Source organism: Kickxella alabastrina, assembly GCF_025024165.1.
Source record: "Kickxella alabastrina strain RSA 675 chromosome Unknown BX661scaffold_8, whole genome shotgun sequence".
NCBI lineage: Eukaryota > Fungi > Kickxellomycota > Kickxellomycetes > Kickxellales > Kickxellaceae > Kickxella > Kickxella alabastrina.
Window position 1 is genome coordinate 641163 of NW_026251479.1, and position 14860 is coordinate 656022.

Here is a 14860-nt window from a genome sequence, read left to right on the forward strand (position 1 = left end):
ATAATCAAATAAAAGTTACAAAGAAACACAAGAAAGGACAGTTGGATGTTGAGCAGCAAAATGGAATACAATAAATAAAAACAAGTACCAACGAGCAGGGTGCTTTTTTTACTCCCTTGCGTTTGCAGATTGCACTATTTGCTTTTTTCACCCCTGCAGAGTTGGTTCTAAGACCGAACAAAGAACGACGGATTGCGACAATCGATGGCGCAGGCATTCTGTACGTGCAAAGCCATGAATGCATACTTTTTTTTGTGAATTTGTGTGTACCACTATCCGCCACTAAGCAGCACTAGATTCAATTGGTGAAAATAAAATAGAATTGAGTGGAATGAGCACGCTTTTTTTAATGCCAGAAAATTCCGGTATTTTGGGGGTATGTTTTCAATTTGGGCTACATTGCAAATGTAAAAAATTTATGCAGGATGCTCAGGAGGGATCGACTGGAGGAGAAAAAAGCTGAAAGAAAATAAGACCAAGGGATTGGCAGGCCTGTGCTGTGCCTTATACGTAAACGTGATATCTGATAGGAAAAAATGTGCCTTGCGCCATAGTCAATGAAGGCTTATATTATCTATCGTGTTTCAAATTTCAAGCTGGCTAATTAATGAAATTACAGCGCGTGTTGTTGTAATCAAAGGTCCTTCAACTTTCAAAGTTCATAGATGTGCAAAATAAGTATAATTTTAAAATTTAAATTATGAACCCCAAGTAACCAGATATAGACATGAAATAGTAAATATCCGCTGTGTCGCGTTTGCAGCACACGGCCTAAATTAGGTTTCCTGTTATGCTGAAAAAAATATTAATTGCTCAAAATAATTTCTGTTTGCGCATTGCGAGTGGCCATCTTGCGTTGTTGGATTTCGACACTTGCTCATTAATATCGTTTGTCCCAATGGCGCTATTTTCATATTTGATTTTCTGGTAATTGAGGATTTGCATCTGCGACTCATGAATCCAATAAATGGTTTTCTTTAAAAAACGATAAACAAAATTATAATAAAAATTTTCACGTAGAGTTCAATTTGCTTTCGGTATTTGGCGATTTGCGTACTGAACATTACTTCTGCATGTGCATAAATTGCCCATCAACAATTTTGAAATCCGCTATTTGAAACAGCATGTATATTTGTTATTTGCCAACAAAAAAAGCTTCAATGATTTAATTTATATCTTTAATAAATTATAAATGATTGATTTATTGATATATTGAAGTATTTATTTCCTTTGTTTGTATTTATCTCAAAAAATTACGTCCAGTCAGGCAATTATCGGACTACCCTCGGGCAATCGTGGTTGTCAAGGTCGGCCTGCGTCTGGAATATGGTATTGCATTCAATGCATATTATGAGAGGCCGAAATTGTACATTTTTGTTTCGAAAAGGTTGATGGGTTGAATTGTATTTATGCAAAAGCATTGTGCAAAATTAAAAATGATTATAACTGATGATAGATGGCAGTGTGTACAAAAAATATCTATTTATTTTAAAGTTTAAAGTGGGTGTGCCAGCCGCTTTATACAAATCTAACAATGTGCTTTATTTTATTGTACATGCAAATTATATTGCTATAGCTAATCAAAAAATCCCCCATTCAAAATAATCAATGATAGATAGGTATTTATTTATATAAGAAACAGAATGGATCAACCACATGCATTTTTATTGTAGAAGCGTATTGGTCATAATGCCTTTACCATATAATTGCAATATTCCGCAATAGTGGAATATGCATCATTGTTTGTTGCCAATTTATGAATTGATGTACAAAATATTGATATGATTTAATAAAGACGGTAAGAAAAATACAAAAAAATAAATGACAAATTTACCATAAAGGCATCCACCCTTGGTACATTCTGGCCAAATTATCCGGCAGCATTGCTTCACTAATAAGCATCTCAATCTGCTCGGCCACATTGAGCTGCTTGTTTGGGTTAAAGTCAGTTCCGACAAGCTTGTTGTGGATGCGCTTAACAATTGCAAGTGCTCTGGGGTTTTCGGTCTGCCAGCCCTTGTCGTCGATGCCGTCTTTTCCGAGTTTCAGGCTTCTAGAAAATTGGTTATCAGGAGAGCTTCCAACAATTATGTTGGTATTATCGTGCACAGTCCTGGCATGAGCACCCTTTGGACCGCGTTGGAACTGGGCGTTTTGCTTCATGGTAGGTGCTCGGCCGGTATTAGCTTGTGTTTGCGCCAAGTTATTGTTATTCTGGAGGTACGACCACGAGACCAGTGGGTCAAACACAAACGCCTCGAGAACAGCCATTAGTGGGTTGTGGTTTGCGCGCAGGACCCGCATGGTGTGATTGGCAGTAAATTTAAACAGGCCCTCGATCGTGCTCACTTCCATGGGCATGATAAACATGCGTGTAAGCCGGAATGGCACCATCTCGGGATACTTCTCGCGATGGGCAGCTATCTCAAAGCAATCACCAAGATCAATGTGCACAACCTTGCCAGTAGAAAAATGGTACAGCATGTTGGCCGGGTGCCGATCTCCCAGGCCCAGGATGTAGCCGGCAATAGACATCACCGCCAGTGAGCGAGTATAGTTAGTACGCCTCTCCAACCATGTCTCTGCATTGGGTGATTCAAACCACATGGCGCGCTGCAAATCATTTCCTGGTGTACTCGACTGAACGTGCTCAAAGGCTTCAATTAGCTGCAGAGCAGTGAGAGATTCGTAATTCGAAAACCCATGCGCCAGTATGTGATGTTCCTCGCTGAAATTAATGTTTTGACGCTCGCGGTAGCTTCTAACAATTTCAGTAAAGCTTTTGCAGTTGTTGTAGAAGCCAATAAGACCAGAGTTTGACGACAGCGGAATAACCGGGAATCGCTCGATTGCCAGCGACCTCTTTGCTGTCTCAATATCAAGGACCAGCAGTGAGTTGATTAGGCCAAATAGCTGCATGACACGCTCGTCTTGGCGCAGGTCCTCTCGGCCTTTGAGAACAAATTTGTACTCGTTTCCATCGGATCCGCGTATATAAATTTCGCGCGGGCGCTGCTGAGTATTGTATATTCCAAACTTGGGATCAAACGAATCAATGCGCACAAGTTCGCGGTCTGGATCATAGGTACCAGGCACAGCCAAATGCATGTCGCGGCATTGCAACAAAGTTGGTGCCGTATGTTTGAGTGTCAGTATCTTGTCCTTGAGGCAGTGCTTTTAATGTATTGGTTGATTGAACCATATGACCTCCACGCCTGCTCGATAAATCCGGCGTTGTGATGGTTTGGTGCTGTCGGGGAATACTGGGACAAATACTGTTCTGCAATATGTAACTCCTTGCCAAATATTTGTACAAAGTTGCACTCATGCAGTGTCTCGGAATTGCGCATGCGCTCATGCATGGAATGCAAAATATGCATCATTTCGTCCACATCTTGCCGTTCGTAATAGGTTCTATAGGCGCTCTCAATTGCATCATGCCACATTTCAGGGAACAGCAGCGTAATACGAATCAGTTCCTGGCTTACAATCTCGGTCTCTATAACCAGCTCCGGTACCAGATCGTGAAGCTTGGCCAGCACATCCTTGGCCGCCTGGCTGCGCTCAGGGTGCTCACTGCGAGCTGCGACATACAATGGAAACATAACCGCATTTGGATGGAACTTGCCGACCTCGACCAGCAGCTGCTTGATAAGCTTGCTGGTGCTCTCAAACTGGTTGTGGATGCGTGCCAGGATCTGCGGAATGACCTGCAGCCATGTACGCAGTGATACTGTATTAAAGCCATCCTGTACGGCCTGCGCAACACTCTCATGTTGGGAGTAGTTAAACCATGCTGTCAGCAGCCGCAGTGTGTCTTGCAGTGTTGTATTACTCTTTGATAATTGAATGGCACGGAAGAAACCGTGGACTGCAGGAACAACATGTTGGGCAACAACATCCTTTGGAACAGTGCCGTTTTTCATATTGTACTGCTGCGTCTCGTGGAAATGCCGCAGAGCTAGCAGATGCCATGCCTTGTACCACTTGCTGTCAAGCACAGTCGCTGCCCGGTACGACTCAATGATTGAATCGTTGATACGGTCATCCTTGAGGCGGTAAAGGAACTCGGCATCTTTGGCTGCCTGGGCCTCCGCGTTCTCATCCTCATAGACGTCTGCGCCGCGGCCGAATGCACTATCAAGCACAGGCGCTCCAGTAGCCGAAAAAGATATAGAGACACGGCTGCGTCCCATGTTGGCCGATCCATGGCGAGACCCTCTGCGCTGCTGCAACAGGAGCTGCTGCTGCAAATTCGGCCCAGAAGAGTTGGCGGTATTACCAATGTCTCCTCCACCAGCAACCACGCCAGGACCGTTCAGACCAGCCTTGCTGCGTGCCTCCTGGGCCAGAGTGGCGCTTGCTTGGATGCTGCTCAGCCATTCGGCACGCTTAAAGTAGAAGCGCGCCAAGAGATGGTTTGTGCGCACTTCGTCCTCAAGGTCCAGATGGCCGCTGTTGACGTTTTCCAGGGCGCGCGCATCAAGACTGTCAGCAAAGGCGTCAGGGTTGCGCAGGTCAAAGCCGATCTTGGCTGAGTAGTCGCCTGCAAACATTTCAAGCATTTGGAAGGCCTCGCGCCGCTCCTTGGCCGCCCACTTGTACTTGAGATACATGTACACAAGCGCCGGCTGCTGCGACAAGCGAATTGCCGAATCCAGATACATAGTATCCGGCTGGCCACCGCCGCCGCTGGTCACCGAAAACCGGCGTCCGCGACTGTCCCAGGCGCCTGCCACAATTGACCCCCGCCGGGATTGAGGCTGTGGCTGCTGAGCCGACTGCGCCTTAAGTCGCGAAAACTCCTGCGCCTGCATTACAAGTTTGCCCGACATCACGTCGACCTCGCCGCGGTTGACCTCTTCCATGTACTGGGCCTCGTCAGTGAGCAGCTGGCTAATTGCGTGGCGCGCAATCTTCATCTGGCCGGACTTGCGGCACATGTTGGCATACTTGATCCACGTATCCAAATCCAAAATCGGGCGCAGGACCATGCTGCGCAGCCGCAGCAGCTTCTGCCACAGTCCAACGTCCTGCTGAATGCCTTCCAGCCGCCGCCGCCACGTGTTGACAATTGCCATGCGCCGCTCGTTGTCGTCATGCACCGTCTTGTACGCAATGACCTCCTCGAGCTCGGTCAGCATCTGGCAGCGGAACACCTGCGCGTACCCGCGGCTGTACGACTCGGCCGCGTGCGAGATCAGATCGGCTCCATCTCATTGCGCGCCTCGCAGATAAACGTCTCGGCCTCTTCAAACTGGTTGCGGTACACGGCCAGCAGCGCGCGACAAAAGACTTGTCGCGGCTCTTGTTTGGCAGCACAGCCAGATACTGCTCCATGCGCTCGATGTCGCCCATCGCCCACGCCATGCTCATGCCGATGTTGGCCGACGCCATCTGCATCTGCTGGTCAGTCCCCGACCAAATGGTGTCGTAGATTGGCGCCAAGGACTCCCAGTCCGACATCTCAAACAGGCAGCGAATCTGCCCGTTCGTGTTCACATAGCTGGGCCCGAGCTCGCTCTCTTCCTGCCTATAAATGGCCAGGGCCTCGTCCCAGCGCTGCAGCCGGAGATGCCACTCGACACAGTCCTCAATGTCCGGCTGCTCTTTGCGCACGTAGTTGAGCATGCCGACTGCCGAGTCATGGAGGTCTAGATCCTGGTTCAGCTCAATCAGCTTCTCGATCGTGCCATAGCCATTCTCCAGCGTCCACTCAGCCTCCTTGTAGTGCAACTCCTTGGCAAGCGCGTGGCACCGGTCGGCATACTCACCCAAAAGCTTGAGGTCAATTGGAATCTGCTTCTCGTCGCGCTCCATATACCCGGCCAGGCTGAGGATTGTCTGCAAAATCTCCGAAGGCACATCAGAGTGCGAGGCGACCTCCTGCAGCGACGAGATGACCTCCTGCTGGTACTGGCCAGGCAGCTCGGTCCAGCACGAGACAAACGCAGCGTTAAACAGCTCGCTGCTGAGCCGCGGCTGGCTTAGTGCAACCTTGGTGCACGCGCGCAGCGCCGGCGACGGCGACTGCCTGAGCAGCTCGACAGCAAAGTTGTTGAGCCAGGTGATCCAGTCGCCCTTCGACAAGCGCTGCGTCGTGCTCCAGGCGCGCCGCAGCTGCACGACATCGACAAACAGCTTTGGAGCGCTGTCCCCGCCCTGCCCGAGGGCGCATCGACCTGCGACAGGTCGCCCTGCATGAGCGACTGCACGCGCTGCGGGTCTCTGGGAATGAGCTGTCCAAGGAATAGTAGCCGCGAATACCGCTTGTACTTGGCGTGGTCGGCCACGCCGCGCGCCTTCATGGCTGCGGCGATTGTTGGCATGAACAGGCAAAGTCGCCCTGCAGCTGCTCCATGAGCACGCACATTGTGTCGATGACCGCCGTCTGCAGCGTCGGCGTTGGCGCGCTGCGCAGCAGCTGAACCAGCTTTAGCACGATCCGCGACGCAAAGCTGTTGCAGTTGACCGCCGCGACAATGGTGCCATGCACTCGAGCGCCTGCTCGACCACGCCGAGCGGGGTCATTGCCAGCTCCAGCAGCGCAATCAGCTGCGGCATGATCAGATACAGGTAGCCCTCCAGGCTCGGGCTCAAAATGCGCAGCGCATGCAGCGCGTTGAGTGTCGGCTGGTGCGACTGCGACATGTCGCGATCAATGACAGCAATCAGGAACGGCAGCACCTTGGCGATGTGCGGGCCAAAGTCGCCGGACAGCGACTCTGCAAGCACCTCGATCAAACCGATAAGCACCTTCTGCTGCTGCTCACTGATGATTGCATCGGCGTCAAACAGCGCAAACAACGGCTCCAAGTATGGCCGGATCAGCTGGCGCGCAATGCCAACAAGGCGGCTGAGGCGCTCGATATACGAGTTGGCGCTGTCGGGCGGCGCAGCAGCCATTGCGCGCAGAATGCCGGCACGACGCTCTCAAGGTACTGTCCGCACACCTTCTGCAGCGAGGCAAACATTGTGTTCAGCTCTTGCACTGCAAGCAGATGGTCCTTGGCGTCCGCCGGCGAGTTGAGGATGCGCAGAAGTGCGTTGACCGACACCGATGTAAATAGTTCGGATCGTTGCTGAACGTGGTGCCGTATGACTCAACGTGGATGTCGCCGACCAGGATCTCGCGCGGCTTCTCGCTGTTGAACACGGTCATCACGTTGGGCGCCGGGCCGCCCTGCTTTGCCTTGTGCTTTCTGTTGCCGTGGCGGCCCTGCTTCTTGCTGTCGGCGTCGGCCACGCCACCAGCAGAGCCATTGCTGCCAATATTCCCGCAGGCCCCGCCGCCGCTGCTGCTGTTGCCGGCTCTGCCTGCCGCCTTGTTCTTTGCGTTCTTAAACACGTGCGGATCAATTGCGCCCAGCGCGCCGAGCACCCGGTTAACCTCGCGCCTGACCTCGGCATCGGGCTCAGCCTTGAGCATGTCAGACAGCATGCCGAACAGCTGCGGGTACTCAGTGTACGGGTAGATGACCATGCCGCAGAAGCTAGCGCAGCTGCTTATCGCCTTGAGCGCCGACATGCGCTTCTGCACGCTTGTTTGGTCGGCCAGGTCCTGCATGATGCTGACCAGCAGCGTGTCAAGATGCGGTACCAGGTCATTGCCGCCAACGCGTGCCAGTGCCGCCACCATGTCCAGCAGCTTGCTCGCGAGCTGCGACGCGCCGTCGTTGATGCGCGGCAGAATTGTGCGGAAGATGTCGCCGACGTACGGCCGCACCCAGTTCTCGGCCGTGCCAACCAGCTCAATCAGCAGCCGAATGCAGTCCTCGCGCTCGCGGCTGCTGCGCGAAAACTCGAGCTCGGTCAGCAGCTGGACGACCATGCGCCGGAGCGGGGGCATGACGTGCGCCGGGTTCATGTTGGCCAGCCTGCCGAGCACTGCGAGCACAGCGAGCCGCACGTTGAACACCTCGTCGTTGAGCAGCAGAAACAGGCTCTGGATGTTCTGCGCCTTGCCCAGGTGGAAGTCAAAGCAGCTCCCCTCCTTGAGCTCCTCGACGGCCATTAGGCGCACCTCGGCGCTCGGGTCGGTGACTGCAGACATGATCAGCCGCTGCATCACGTCGCCGGCCACCTCGACGCCAGCGCCGGCCATTGCCTTGTACAGCGGATCTGACCTGATGATGTGCGAGGCCGCATAGATTGCCTGCTTGCGCACATCGGAGCTGGCGTCGTTCAGGTAGTCGAGCACCTTGTTGCGCACAAACTCGGACAGGTTTTCGTTGCTAAAGTCAAACTCGCTCAGCGTGCGCAGGGCAAGCACAATGACCTCGGTGGTGACCGGGATGTTGCTGGCTGCTGCAACGACCAGAGACGTCTGCTCGCTGCTGAAGACGCTGCTGCCGGACAAGCTGCCGGACCTGTCGCCCAACGATGCCGACGACAGCCCCGATGCCACTGTTGACGACGCATAGTGCAGCGACACCGACCCCATGCGGCTCTCGAGGCTGTCCAGGCAGGGCTGCATTGGGCGGAACGGCACACCGGCCAGAATGATCGACACCATGTCCAGCAGCCGGTCGTGGATGGCCTGCTGCAGCTGGCCAACCTCGCACACCAGGATCTTCAGCGAGCCGCACAGCTCTTGGCTCAGCCCGGTCGTGAACATCAGGTCCAATATGTCGCGCATGTACCGCGTCAGCGCCGGCCCCATTGCGGTCGCCAGGGTGGATATGGTTTTGAGAACAGCCGCTGCTGTCTCATCGGTCTGCGCAGGCACGCTGCGCAACTTGGCGCGGTGGGCCAGCGTGTCGCGGATTGCGCGCATTGTCGGCTCGAGGTACGGCCTAAACTCGGTGCTGCAGCACTTGGCAATGTCGGCCAGCGCTAGGAACGCAGTCGCGCGGTCGCGTTCGCTGGTGCGCGCCTGGGTGATAAGGAAGTTGCACGTGCGCGTCAGCAGCGACTCGCCGCCGACCGCGTACTTTGTGAAGTCGTGCGGGCTGTACTGCGCCAGCACGGGCAGCAGCTCGATGGCGGCCTTGCGCACAACTGCGTCGGGGTGGTCCTTGAGCTTGAGCGCCAGCTCGCTGGCGTGGCCAAAGTGCGCCTGCATGAACATGCCGCCAGACTTTACGAGCTCAGGGTACCGCAGGAGCATTGCGTGGTATCCCTCGGTAGTGCCCATCTGCTGGTCGCGCTGCAGGTCTTCGAACACGTAGTTTAAAAGCGAGAGCCGCGGCGCCTGGTCCTGCTTCTGCACTAGCCTCAGGCACGCGCCGAGCGCTTTCGCTGCTGCGAGGCGCATGTCAAGCCGGCGGTCGCGCAGCGGCAAGCTGAGTGAGGTCAGGATCTTTGATATGTACGAGTACAACGACGTGGATGTGTCTGTGCACAGCGCCTTTAGAAGCAGCAGTGCGGTCATCCGCCGCACGTCGTTGCGCTCGTTGCTCAGCCACTCGAGGCACATGCCGACATCCTTTTCGGCTGAGTTTGTGGCCTCGGGCCAATGCTTTGCTATGACCTTGCCGTACAGTGCTGCTGCCTCGGCGCACACCTCCATGTCGGAGCTCTTTAGCAGCGCTCCAATTTGCTTTACAATGCGGAACTTTTGCTTTGTCTCCAGAGTGTCAATGTCGACCAGCGCCGAGAGAATTGCTGTGCCTGCCAAACGGTCCTGAACATTTTGAGCGCTCGAAAGCCTCATGAGTCTCGCGTTGAGCTCTATATAAACGGGGTTTTCCTCTCCGCCTTCCCACCAGCCTCTGCGTCGGATATCTACGTGTATTTATGAGCAGCTCAAACGAAACTGGTTAAGTCAAAACCTAAAATTTCAACATGTTTTGCAATAAGTGTATTACATCTTTGGTGAATAATTAAAATTCTTAGACATTTACCAGCTTGAGAAGAGTTGTCGCCGCGCCTGTCCTTTTGCTTGCATCGCTACACCAAAATGTATGCCAACAGAATACAAAATTTTTTAAACAAGTTTGTTAGTTCAAAAATTGGCGTTGTATTAGACATGTTTTTATTGTATTCTGAAGGCACAGTTCTGTGTACTCACATTGACCGCAACTGCTCGAACAAGTCGGGGTTAATGATGTTGGTCATGTCTGCTGGTTAATGTGGATATATGTATGTGTATGTGTCTTTCTGCCCCCTGTCTCTGTCTACAAAACTAAAGCTGAAAGTGTGTTGCCGAATAAGCGAGTATTGCGCAGAGATGTGTTAATTTTAGCAGCTGTTCAAAAAATACGATATAAACGTGAAAAATAATTTTACAACTGGTTTTTAAATTAGGAATTAAGGAATGTGAATTTAAAAATAAAAGTAACCAATTTGAATTGCAAGTGAATGAAGAGATAAATTCAAATATATTTCATGTAAAGAACACCCTCTACTAATGTCTACAAAGACATCATCAAAAAGGGAATGGGGAAAGGAGAGGTTTATGTTGGCAAGTAATTTTTTTAAACTACAAAAATAATAAATCGAACAATTAAATATGGCAATGTGACCATTTATTTTATTATGTCTCATGGATTTTTTTGTTGCTTCTATTAAAGTTGATCCAATTTATATTATCCGATTATACGGGTTTGCAAATATATGAACTACATGTTTTTTTGTATTAGTGTTTGAAATGACTTATGTAATTATTGTGGCTGCTGACAATCAGTCGATCTTTATGTACCCCTGAAATTATGTATTAGATGTGTGACGGTCCGACAAAGATAAAATGGCTCGGGGTTTTCTAAATAAAACAGGGAATGAATGAGCTGAATGAAGCAAAGTAGAAATCGTTGTTGATAGAGAAAGAGTGAGTAGATAAAACAGTTAATATAATAAAGAATTAGCAACTTGAATATTGTTGTTAGCAAAACAAAAATAAAATTCATTCGGTTGACAGAGAGACCTTGGCGGCCGAGATCTTGTCGCCAAGGCTCAGTGCGATTCCCTGTGTCTTTGCACGAATGCGGATATGGCCAGTGATGGGCGAGTCCTCAGTGGGCTTCTCGATAGAAATATTGGCCAGGGCATCTTCGCCAAAGATCGATCGAGCGTAGAGGTTGGCCGAGAGGAAGCCACAATCACCGGCAAGGGCATTGTCGGGCGTCAAGCAGGCCATGTTAGTGGCCTTCATGATGTGCTTGAGGTAGGCGCGCAGGTCAAGGTTCTCGGCTGCCTCGCGTGTCGTGGCCATGTTGACCTTGTTCTCCCACTCAAACTCGGTCCACATGGCGTGGAACTGCGACTCGTCGCAGCGAGCCGGGCGGATGTACTCCATGATGTCGACGTGAATGTCATTGAGCACGATGCAGTGGTTGTCGCTGGTGCCTGGGCCGTCATACACAATGGTGCCGAAGATGACGCCGGTCTCAGTCGACGACACCTTAATGCTGGCCTTGACGCTAGAGAACGAGTACGCAGCGACATTGTACGACGTCGGCTTCTCGACCAGCTTGAGGTCGCCCAGCGTCGAGAACTCGACAGCCAGGTTGCGCAGCATGTTTCCGGTCTGGTTGACCACCATGATGTCTAGCAAGATGTCGTACTGGTTGACCTCGACGTAGGCCTCGGCATACACGGCGTCCGAGAAGCCCGTCAGCTGCACGACGCTGTCCAGCTTAGACACGGCCGCGCGACCGGCCGTGTCGCCGCCGCCCGTGGCCAGCTCGCGTCGCGCTCGAGGCTGTCATCATCAGTGGCCACGGTGCCCTTCTTGGCAAGCAGCCGGAAGCCGATGGCATCGTCGACCTGCACGGCACGTTCGCGCGTAGTCTTCTTCGCCTCCTCAGCGGCGCGCGTCGCCTCGCCCTTAACCAGGCGCGCAAAGGCACTCTGCGTGTCGCCAATGAAGGCGTCAATGAGAACCTCCGAGTCTTCGTCCATGTGCTCGAGCGCACGGATGCAGGCCAGCACGCGATCGTACGAGTCCTCGTCAATGGGCGTGGCCACAAAGGCCGACTGGCCAATGCGGATGATGCCGGCCATAATCAACACGGCCTCAGCGCGCAGGCGTTGAGCTGGCCGCTGCTGCTGCCCTGCTCCTCGGACGCCACCTCGGGCAGCGCGCTGAAACGCAGCACCAGCTTCGCGAGTGTGCTGGCCAGCACGGTGCCGGTAAAGAAATCGCTGTGCAGAAGCACTGCGCGTAGGGGCGGCTTTGAGTCGAGCTGCACCACGGCGGACGCCTGCACCGTCAGCGACGACTCGGTGGCGTACGTGCCATCGCCAGCACGCGACGCGACGTGGACACCGACTTTGTGGAGGCTGCAGCGTTTGTGTGGCTCGAGGACTCGTCGCCAGGCGCACTGGAGCCCGAGGCTGCCTCGAGCGCCTCGCGCTGCTCGGCTGCCAGAAGGGGCAGCTCGCCAATGGCCTCGCGCAGCTTGGTCCACACGTCGCGGATCTCAGCCACCGACTCGGCATACTCACCGAGATCCACAGCGCGCCGCGGATGATGCGGCCGGTCTTGAACTCGAGGAATGAGCCGACCAGGTGTGCGATGATGCTAGGCCGCAGGGCAGGGAACTTCTCAGCAACCTCGCGCACAAAGATGATGGCGTCGGTGGCCGACGAAGTGCCAAACTCGGAAATCGAGCTGAGAAACAGGTCGACGACCTCGGCGGCCACCTCAGGGAACTGCCCAGCGCACGCGTGGATTGTCTGGATCAGCAGCAGCCGGTACTCGGACGACTTGTCGTAGTCGCTGTTGTCGACGGTCTTCTTCAGCTCCTTCTTGAGCATCGACACAACATCGTTGACGTTGCGCCGTGATGTCAGCTTCATCACCGTGGCCAGCGCCTTGCGCCGCACCTCGAGGTCCGGCGCCGCCAGCACGCGCAGCAGGTCCATAACCAGGTCGTCCAGGATGCCCTCGTGCCGCGCGCGCAGCTGGTCGAGGCGCTCCAGCACGATGATCTTGATGTTGTTGTCCGACTCCTTCGACGCCAGCGTAATGTAGCACGCTGCGGCCGCCTTGATTGCCGCCGGATTCGCCGTCAGGCTGACCAGCGTGGTGGCCGCCTCGTACTTGACTGAGCTGGCCGGCGCGCTGAGCATGTCGAAGATGCACCGCACAAACAGGCCCTTCTGCGCGCCAAAGCTGGGCGCGGCGCGGCGGATCAGATCAATGACCGCCAGCTGCAAGAGCTCGTCGAAGCTGCCCGCGAGCTGCGCGTTCTCCTGCAGCCACTGCACGGCGACGGCCGGCGCGCTCAGCGTCAGCATGTTGAGTGCGTTGCGGCGGCATGTCATGTCGGCCTCCGAATTCAGAAAGGCCTGGATGAGCTCGGGCGCATCCGGGATGAGGTGCGGCTGCGTGCGGTAGATCGATGAGATGGCAACCACCGCGTTCTTGCGCACGTACGCGTGCCGGTGCTCAAGGCAGTCGCGCGTCGTGCCGATCAGCGGCTCCAGAATCTCGGCGTCGCGCATTTTGGTCAGCGAGCGCAGCGTGGCTCCGCGAATGTACTCGTTCGGGTGCTGCAGGTCGTTCATCAGTGCATTGCAGATGAGAATTGTCTCCTGCTTGAGCGTCCCGTCGGCTGCGTACTTTGGGCACACCTCCCAGTAGAAGAGCAGCAGCTTTTTGAGCGACTTGTTGCGTGTCGGCATGACAAACCGGATGACGTGCATCAGGAGCTGCTCGTAGTTTTCTCCCTGCAGCGTGCCCGTGATGACTTGCTGCAGCGCCTCTGTCTTAATCTCGTCCGTGCCCCGCTCCAGATTGCGCCGCAGCGTCTGCAAATTGGGCGTCTCGACATCAGTTGTGGATGGAGTAGCATGTAGCATGCGTCTGCCGGCGCCTTTCCTGCTGTAGTCGCCATCATTAACGGAATGCTTGAATTTGTAAATAAAAATAATCAAATGGAGTGTGGAAATATGAAAAGTAAATTTCTTTTTGCGAATTAGAAAGGCGAGAGATGATGAGACGGCAATTGAAAAATTCGAAAAGGAAAAAGAGCTAGCGAATAGAGAGCAGCTGGGCCTGAATCCGCGTGCTATTCCTCTAGCTCTGCCCTAACGCCTGAAATGCGCGCTCCTAACTTGGCGCAGTTCCTCAAGCTGACAGCTACGGGCATAGGCTTGCTACATCATGGCCGTCGTCCATTGGTCAGATGGTGATTTCAAATAAAAAAATTAGTTGATCACGATATGCACTGCTCGGGTAGTATTAATATGGCGGCGCGCACACGCAGCCTGATGCTAGCAATGCGCTCCATCATATGCTCGCACGGATATGCAACATGCTGAGTGTTGATATGGTGTGGATGTGGCCACCGTATCTAGCTAGACATTTGGCCGAGTATAAATACGAACATGTTTCCGACAAGTTATTCGAGTAGCCCCTTAGGTACTTTCTGCCCTTCTTTTATAACGCACTTATCATTTCTACCAACAAACAACTTTTCACCATGCAGCTCTTCTCGTTCACTACTCTTGGCCTGGCCGCTGTTGCTGCCACCACTGTCGTGCGCGCCAACGCCTATGCCGATGCCCTTGCGGATGCCGATGCCCTTGCGGATGCCAATGCCGCTCCCGAAGCAATGGCTGATCCATTCCCTGAGCCGCAGGGCCAGCATGGCCAGCAGGGCCAGCACTGGAACTGGAGATGGCAGCAGTGCAACCGGCGCTGCCATGGCAATTGGAACTACCATCAGTGTATGCGCAGATGCTTGCATTAAGCGATAAACACAGTGCCTTGTCTCATTTTCCCCATCCGAATTTGTATTATAGTTGCTGGTATGGCACATAGGTGCATATGGCAACTTGATTTATTTGTTTTTTTAAAACTAATAAGACAATTTATATCGTATAAAAAATTCACTTTCTTGTCGCCGCCGCCGCCGACAATAATAGCCGTTTGTTTTTTGAACCAAACAATTATATAGTGTTTTACGCGCAG

General features: G+C 53.1%; 2 protein-coding genes across 2 annotated transcripts; both read right to left on the reverse strand.

Moving 5' to 3' along the window:
* Positions 1 to 1830: 1830 nt before the first annotated feature.
* Positions 1831 to 10059, reverse strand: BX661DRAFT_170459 (uncharacterized protein; the record flags this gene model as incomplete). The annotated part of the gene is given in 8 exon segments (XM_051533622.1): positions 1831 to 3174; positions 3489 to 5159; positions 5170 to 6120; positions 6183 to 6458; positions 6514 to 6883; positions 7089 to 9726; positions 9846 to 9871; positions 10013 to 10059. 8 exon segments carry the CDS (start codon positions 10057 to 10059, stop codon positions 1831 to 1833), a joined length of 7323 nt encoding a protein of 2440 aa, XP_051392582.1.
* A 784-nt stretch (positions 10060 to 10843) lies between these two features.
* On the reverse strand, positions 10844 to 14594 carry BX661DRAFT_193649 (coatomer beta subunit; the record flags this gene model as incomplete). Its single annotated transcript, XM_051537797.1, is given in 6 exon segments — positions 10844 to 11623; positions 11662 to 11988; positions 12012 to 12161; positions 12209 to 12373; positions 12388 to 13695; positions 14313 to 14594. 6 exon segments carry the CDS (start codon positions 14592 to 14594, stop codon positions 10844 to 10846), a joined length of 3012 nt encoding a protein of 1003 aa, XP_051392583.1.
* Between the last annotated feature and the right edge of the window lie 266 nt (positions 14595 to 14860).